Source organism: Grammomys surdaster, unplaced genomic scaffold, assembly GCF_004785775.1.
Source record: "Grammomys surdaster isolate TR1022 unplaced genomic scaffold, NIH_TR_1.0 150, whole genome shotgun sequence".
NCBI lineage: Eukaryota > Metazoa > Chordata > Mammalia > Rodentia > Muridae > Grammomys > Grammomys surdaster.
Window position 1 is genome coordinate 8,419,889 of NW_021604608.1, and position 7,414 is coordinate 8,427,302.

The following is a 7,414-nucleotide window of genomic DNA, read 5'->3' on the forward strand; positions in this document are numbered from 1 at the left end:
TGTCCCATATAACTTCTGTTCACAGGCACACGGGCTGGACTGGCCTGTAATTTGCCAACCACTGTTTAACAACATCCAGCTTTTTTCTATGTGGACTTCTGAGACACAGAGTGTTAGAAGCTAGGCCCTGTATGGAGTTGCAATGGAAGAGATGGGATAAAAGACTCAGGAGCAATGACCTGATGAGGCCTGGCTGTGTGTTTCTCTAAGGCTCCCTAGTGGTAGGTATTGACATCCTGCTGTTGCTTCTTTCGGTAAAGATTCAACCTGGATGAGAACCTGATGTTAGACTGGGCAGTGAGGTAGCTCATCTGAAAAGTGTGACAAGTACTGTGGTAGCTGGAGTGCAAATGGGACTTCAGGAAGAAGGCAGCATTTCTGTAATATGATAGGGATATGCTGGTCCTAAAATCACCCCATGTGTCGTGCGCAGAGCATTGGTCTAAGGCCTTTGAGCAACCCTTAGAATCTCTAGTCTTTGGGACACCTACGCAATGAAGCAAAGCTGGCTCCTCCCAGGCTAGAGCAGGCCCAGAGGTCAGCTGCTTCACCGTGAGCTGTGGCTACCTCTGCTATGTACAAAACCAACACCGATTAGTAACACATCACACTCTAAATATTGATTAAGCCAAAGCTGATTTCCTGGCTGGAGCCATGTGTGTGGTTGTCAGCTGTTTCCTGCCAGGAAAATAAGGCAATTAACTTGAAGAGTTCCAGCTTCAGGCATGACACGTGTCCAAGCTCCATAGGTATTTTCTTGTGCCAGGTTGCATTAACATAAACTAAATGACCTGCCCCCAGTTTCCTAGGTCTAGAAACTCCGAGAGGCCAGGTTTTATATCCCTGTCACATCTTCAGATTCTGAAAAAGACCTTGGTATACCGTGGAACATTAGTATGTTCCTTGGGAAAAAAAATAAAACAGTGGATACGAGGACCTGTCAGGTGTTTGGGTGGTCAATCTCCTACCTCACAGCCCTCCCAGGTACCTAGAAACCAAAACAGCGGATCCAAACTTGAGAGTGCACTGTCCTTCCTTACTGTCCCAACTTGTTCCATGAAGGATGACCACCAGCCTACTCCCCACGAAGCCTCCCTCTTACCATCAGCATTGGCAGCCCTAGGAACAAACCTTGAGCTAAGACCTGAGAGGTTCCAGAAGGTGGCACCGACTGGGTCAGTTGGGGTGCTTCTCCAGCTCCTTTCCTGCTCCTGATCTTCAGACAACCAGCCTGGAATTTTTCCATACCTCCAGAAAAATGTAAAACCTATTTTTTTTTATTAAAAATGTTTCCCACTGATGACCCCTCAGCCCCCACCCAGCTGGAGTCTGGTTCATCTGACAGGTTCATTCTTGTTACCTTGATAAGTAGTGCCAGATCTCTGAGCTTGTGCTCTAGGTTTATGACATAATGCAGGGGAAAACCCCACCACCACCACCAAAAACAAACAATCCTCAAGTTCACCGCAGCTCTAAGCTAGCCATTCAGGGTGGGAAGGGGGAACTTCGGGCCCTTCATATCATGCTGTTTAAGTGACCATATCGATGTTCCACTCCATAAACTAAAGAATCGCTCTGTTCACTCGGGGCCAGGAAAAGACTCCAGAGCCCTCGGATAACTGGTTCTGGCAGAAGGGAGCCCCAGTCAAAGTCAAATTTAAGAATGTCATGCCCAGTCACAAAACTTAAACTGTTTTGCCTCTGTGATTGTACACTGTAATATTTCTAGAAAATGGAATAGATCACTTAATGTGTGTTCATAATAGATGAACCAAAGTTAGAAACCTTAACTCATTGATTCAGCCTGGGCATCAAGCACAGATGAGCCCATATATCCTCCAGATGAAAAAACCAAAACTATCCACATGGCCTAAACTTCTTTTAGGATGAGTGCATTTGATTCCTTTAAACAAATCAATAAGGAGTGACTCCATTCGAATAGCCCTGTTCCACAGAGCTGGGAAACCAGCTTTCTTCTCTACATGGTCCACTAAGTATTGAAGGAATGAACAGGGATTGGCGAATCTAAAATCATTCACTCTCACCACAGGAAGTTCATTTACACTCACCAGTGTGTGGGAGCAGGTCAGATACGCAAACAATAACCAGGTCTGTTTTTCTCGTTCCTGCTGGCCACTCCATCTATCACCTAAGAAGCCTGGCTCCAGAACACTCTCTCTCCAAACTGGCTGGATCAAACTTTCCATGGCACAAAAGCAATTGTATTGGTTTAAAAGTCCTATTTTGTCCAATTTCTGCTGAGCAAATAAGCAAAACTTCCCTTGATATCCACAAAGCATGCAATTATGCAGACCGGGAGATGATGTCAACATGGCCTTCACCATCAAGATATGTCTGGGGAGACATTTCCCATCAAGCACGGCCCACCCTTTCCCAGACAGAGGGAACCAGAGATGCACCATCCCAACAACGATCAATATTTCTACTTGTGTCAGGGACCCTCTGTAGTGAGCATGCAAGTTCATTCTAACTCAGACCCTACAAGGATGAATAAGGTTGGTTTGGTTTTATTTCATTGGGGGCCTATTATGTGCTGGGTACTGTGGCAGGTGCAGTCAAGCTTCCCCTCCCCCAGCCCCCCACTTTCTAGCACTGTCTCACTTGTTTTCCAGAAGCACCTAAATAATACTCTCAGCTTACTTTCCTGTCTCCACTCTTTGTCTTAAGGTAGATCTGGAGACTTCAGCATCCCATCTTATAGCAGGAAGGACCAAGACACCCTCTGATCAATCTGTCCTACATTTTGCAGGGAAGAGCCAGACACACGGGCCTGGGTGTACACTCCAGCATGAGTAAGCCATTCTCCGGGTGAAGACAGAAGGCAGGAGCTGCCAAGGCACAACCCTGTCAGCAATTCCTCAACCTTTTCCCTTAGATCCTCCCTCTGAGGGACAGGACAAGCCAATAGAAAGAGTAACTAAATTCACTTTGGACTATTTATGGTTGGCTCCAGCCTATCCATCATCTTGGAGAACTGCTTGGGTCCTTTATTTCTTCTCTACCACATTTCCTATTGCTCCTGCACTCTTGGCAGGCAGCAAAAGCAGGAGGCAAAAGGCAGGGGGGCCACAGCGTGGGAGAGTCTAGAGCGATGGTCAGGACGAACAGAGATGTCACTGGTAAATAGGACATTTGGAGATTACCTCTGAATTCCAAATATCCACAATCACAGTTCCACAAGCTGAGTAGCTGAAGGTCCTTAAGGTTTGTTCAAACTTTTTACATCCCGTGTTGCATATTGTGAAAGGATAATAAATAATCCCAGGCCGTAATGGATGCGGTGGGCGCGCTTACAGGGGTTCCGGTACAAGACTATCACAGCCGCTGTCTGCTAATGATCTCTTTCTATATCTAAGTCGCTAATGTCCCCTTATTTCTTTGTCCCTAGTTGTCTAACAAGCTCAAATGTCCACTCTGAATACTTCAGCTATACAGCTGACACCCATATTGCCTACAGTGAGATTTATTTTCTCGCTTAAGGAAAAAAAAATTACTCATTGGAGACTAGAGTTCAGTTGGCAGAGTTGCCTTCTAGAAGCTCCAGTGTCAAGGGCAGGTCTAGAGGCCGTTCTAGCCAGGCAAGGGGAGGAAGGGAAGCACAGTAGTGTCAGAACACAGCAGGAGGATCTCCAGGACAGGGGCAGTCCTGTGTGAGGAGACCTCTCAGCAGCAATGACTTCAGCAGAAGCAATTCAACCATTTGCTTCGGAGGCCCTCAGTCTCTCTGAAGGCTCTCTTCATCTTGACCTTTGGTGACCTCAGGATTTTCCAGCAGTCACTGGAACCAGGAGTCATCTTTTCAACAATCTGCCAGGCATGGCTTCTCGGCCTATCTTTCAGGCCTCACCAGAATTATTCGTGCTCTGGCAGTATCCTAGCTACAGGCACAGGACTCCTGCGGGGCCAACACTGAAGGTTACTTTGTCCCAGACGATAAAGAAGGGAGGTGCCCTTCCTCAGAATCCTGACTCCATGGGACAGACTCCCTCAGAAGGGCATATTCAGAAAGCTACTTGCATACCAGTTTCTGTTATCAGGCCAATATAAACTAGGAATGAACCACCAAATCATAAGCGAGTTGGCATTGTGGCACCCACTGCTCGGTCACCATCAGCTTGGGACACAATGTAGGTCAAATGTTACACCTGAGGTTTTTTTGTTTTTGTTTTTGTCTTTTTTCCTCATCCTTCCCAATGGTAAATAGTTTCTGGGTTTACTTTTCTTTCCCTTCTTTCTTCCTCTTGAGCATCCTGTTCCTATTCTGTGGCCCATCCTTCCTGCTCTGTGCATCTTAGGTTACTTTAGACATGACCTCACATCCTGGACAGTTGTACAGAGCTGGTAATTGCTGGAGCTCTGCTAATGCACTATACATTTATGCAAGAGGGGAATGGTCTATCGGAAGCAAACTCCAGAAACACAATTGAGCTAGCATGGATCTCCGGGAAGGTGGCTGACGTGGGCTTCATCTCAGGCTGTCTGTGTGGCCTGCGGCAGCTTGCTTAACCTCTCTGAGACTACTCTCTCATCTGAGTGGAGATCACAACAGCTACTATCTCACAGAGGGTATTACTAAGATTAACACTGGGCAGTGGCCACACGTGACTTAGCACAATGGAAGCTATTCTTATGGCTTTCAGGTTCTGAAATGGCTTTCACCATGAGCGCCTGTCTAGACATTCTGCTCCACCTGCCTGCCTCTATCTCCCTCCCAACCAGTCAGTTCCTCCAGGAAGCACTCTTTGATCAAGGAGAACCCACACAGTAACACATCATGTCTTCATTGTTTCCTGGTGGTCTCCCCCCACCTCTCCTCTCTTCTTTCTCTCTCCTCTCTTCTCTCTCTCTTTCCCCTCCTCCCCTTCTTCCTCTCCCTCTCTCTTTCCTTCTCTCTCTTTCCCTCTCTCCCTCTCTGTCTCTCTGTGTGTGATGTGTGTGTGTTGTGTGTGACAGACTTGTACATTTCCCCAGTTCACACTTCAAGTGTCTCCAAGACCTAGAAGCCACACCTTCCACAAGTATTTCAGGGTAGAGCGTACAACAGGAGCACAGTCACTAACGCACATGGATGGTCATTCAGAGCAAAATGTGGAGGCCGCCCCTGGAATCCAGCTTTTGTTTAGTTGGGCAAACCCCTCTCAGTCAGCGATGATGGCTCTCTTGTTCATTCAAGTGCTATCAGACGCTGCTCCCAACCCCCTCAGAAGGAAGCTCTCAAGCAGGGACCCTAACTGGTGCCTCCAGCATCTTCTCGTGTCCACCCCTCACCCAGCTACCTAGATGTCTGCCCATGTTCTCTCCACATCACAGTCCACCTGCTCACTTCCCTCAGTCACTCCTGTTGAAGCTAGGATCATTTCCCCTCTTGGCTCTGTCCCTACAGGCCCCCCACCGGTGAGCATGGAGCTTCCATCTCTGCCTTTAGGTTTTTACACTTGTTACTCTGATTTTGTCAGCTGTCAAGAAGTGCCCTTCCCCCCAACCAGGCCTTGAGAGTCTCATGTGGAACTTTCCAGATCATCTGAATGGAACTATTTCATGGACTGCTCAACTATATAAATTCTGGCTGTGCACTAACCAGCAGTGCCCTGTATGCAGGATCATCTGTTTAAACAAAAACCCCTGTCATCTGTCACAGCAGCTTTATTTATGAGTCTGTGTACTGTAACCCTGTGGCATAAATATTAAATAATAACATCCCCTGGGCAAAAAAAAAAAATCATTCCCATAACCTGACATCTTCTTGTGAAAATATAAAGTAAACTCAACCACAAAAAATAACATTGGTTAATTCTAAAACACAAGTATAAGCAGGGACTGTTCAACAGGTAGAGAGAGGGGCACAGTTAATATTTGGAATTCTACACTGTCTTGCTTCAAGAAATGAAAGACCCACAATGTAAAGAGTGTTGAAAACATCAGCAAACTTGCATAGGTGACAAATGTCTTCAACCCCAAATTCCAAGTCCTGTGAGCATCTCCTCAGCAGATGGGCTCTGAAGAAGACTAGGATCCAAACACTGGCAGTGCCACATGAATGGGGTTCTGGACAATGACACTGCTCGTTTTTTAAGCATTCTGTGAATTTCCTATTACATCAGTTTCATGATTCAGCATTTTCCTTTTCATTTATTTACAGTAATATACGGCTAGATAATCTAAGCTTTCCGCAGGATCCTGGAACATAAGGTAGGCTGGGCAGCAAGGGTGTAGGCTTCTGTAAATTTACTATTGCTCAGAACTCAGGAACAAATAGGAGAAAGCAAGTCATTCAAAGAACTGGGAAATATCTCCTCAGCTTACTCTGAGGGTCTCAATTTCTCTGGTATTTAAAATAGGTTACTGCCATCTAGTTCGTAAGTCTAACAGAAGGCAAGAAGTGTGCAAATTGCAAACTGACGTGCATAAGCCAAACGCAGCGCTGAAATGACAATGTTCAAGACGCAGCTAAAGTCACCACTCTGGCGGTAAGCGTGGTACAAAGAAGTAGATTTCGTTCTGACACCCGCAACTTGGCTGGAGTGACCAAGGAGTTGAAGAGCCTCTGGAAACGCGAGGTGCGGTGGCACAGAACCGTCTGGGCCGGAAGGACCCGATGCAAACTCAAAGGAAGGTCGGGGGCTGGGGGACAGGGGAAAAGGAGAAGTTGGGCACAAGAAGGAAAGGAGCTTCAAGAAGGTGAATGAAAAGCCTAGGACAGGTGGGGACAGGGCTAGAGAGCCACGCTCCAAGGGGCGGGAAGCGAATGCAGGGTAGGGAGGGTCCAGCGTCGCTGGGGACAAGAAGGGTACTCTTGGGGAACCTAGCCTGGGTCTCCAGCGAGGCGGTGAGGAAGAGGAATGGACTCCAGCGAGAGTAGCCGACAAGTACGGTCCACGCACCCGGGTACTCATCCCAAGGGCTGGGAGCGCCCGGGGCGCAGTGGCAAGGAAAAGAGACAAACTCGCGGCGACGTCCTCACCTCTTGCGGTTGGGGTCCCAGGCCACCCCCACCCCGTCCCCAGGGCCCGCTCAGAAGGAAGGACCCTAATAGGGTCCGGCGCTCACCAGGTAGCAGAGAAAGAGCAGCGCGCTGACAGGGCGGCCGCCGAGGCCCGGGGGGACACTGCCGCTCGGAGGGACCATGGCTGCGGCCCGGGAACCGAGAGCGGGCGGCGGGGGCTGCTGCTGTTGCTGCTGCTGTCGCCGCCGTGGCCACCAAAGCCCCGCGCCGCGCCACTGCATGGCGAGGCCGCCCGGATCCCGGCCGGAACAGGTCACCTGGTGCAGGGACCGGCCCCCGCCCGAGGCGCCACCTTCCCTCCCGCCCCCGGCCGGCGGCCCGCCGCGCGCCGGGCCACCTGCCGCTGCCACCGGACCCGCCGCCGCCACCGCCGCTCCCGCCGCCGCCCCC

At 49.0% G+C, this 7,414-nt stretch overlaps 1 protein-coding gene across 1 annotated transcript in view; it reads right to left on the reverse strand.

Annotated features, from left to right (window-relative positions):
• Positions 1-7,387, reverse strand: part of Sel1l3 (SEL1L family member 3) — a 111,686-nt gene extending 104,299 nt beyond the window's left edge. The window contains exon 1 of the mRNA XM_028765317.1: positions 7,069-7,387. Coding sequence (XP_028621150.1) covers positions 7,069-7,245 — 177 coding nt within the window. The 5' untranslated portion in view covers positions 7,246-7,387. The remainder of the gene's footprint in view (positions 1-7,068) is intronic.
• Between the last annotated feature and the right edge of the window lie 27 nt (positions 7,388-7,414).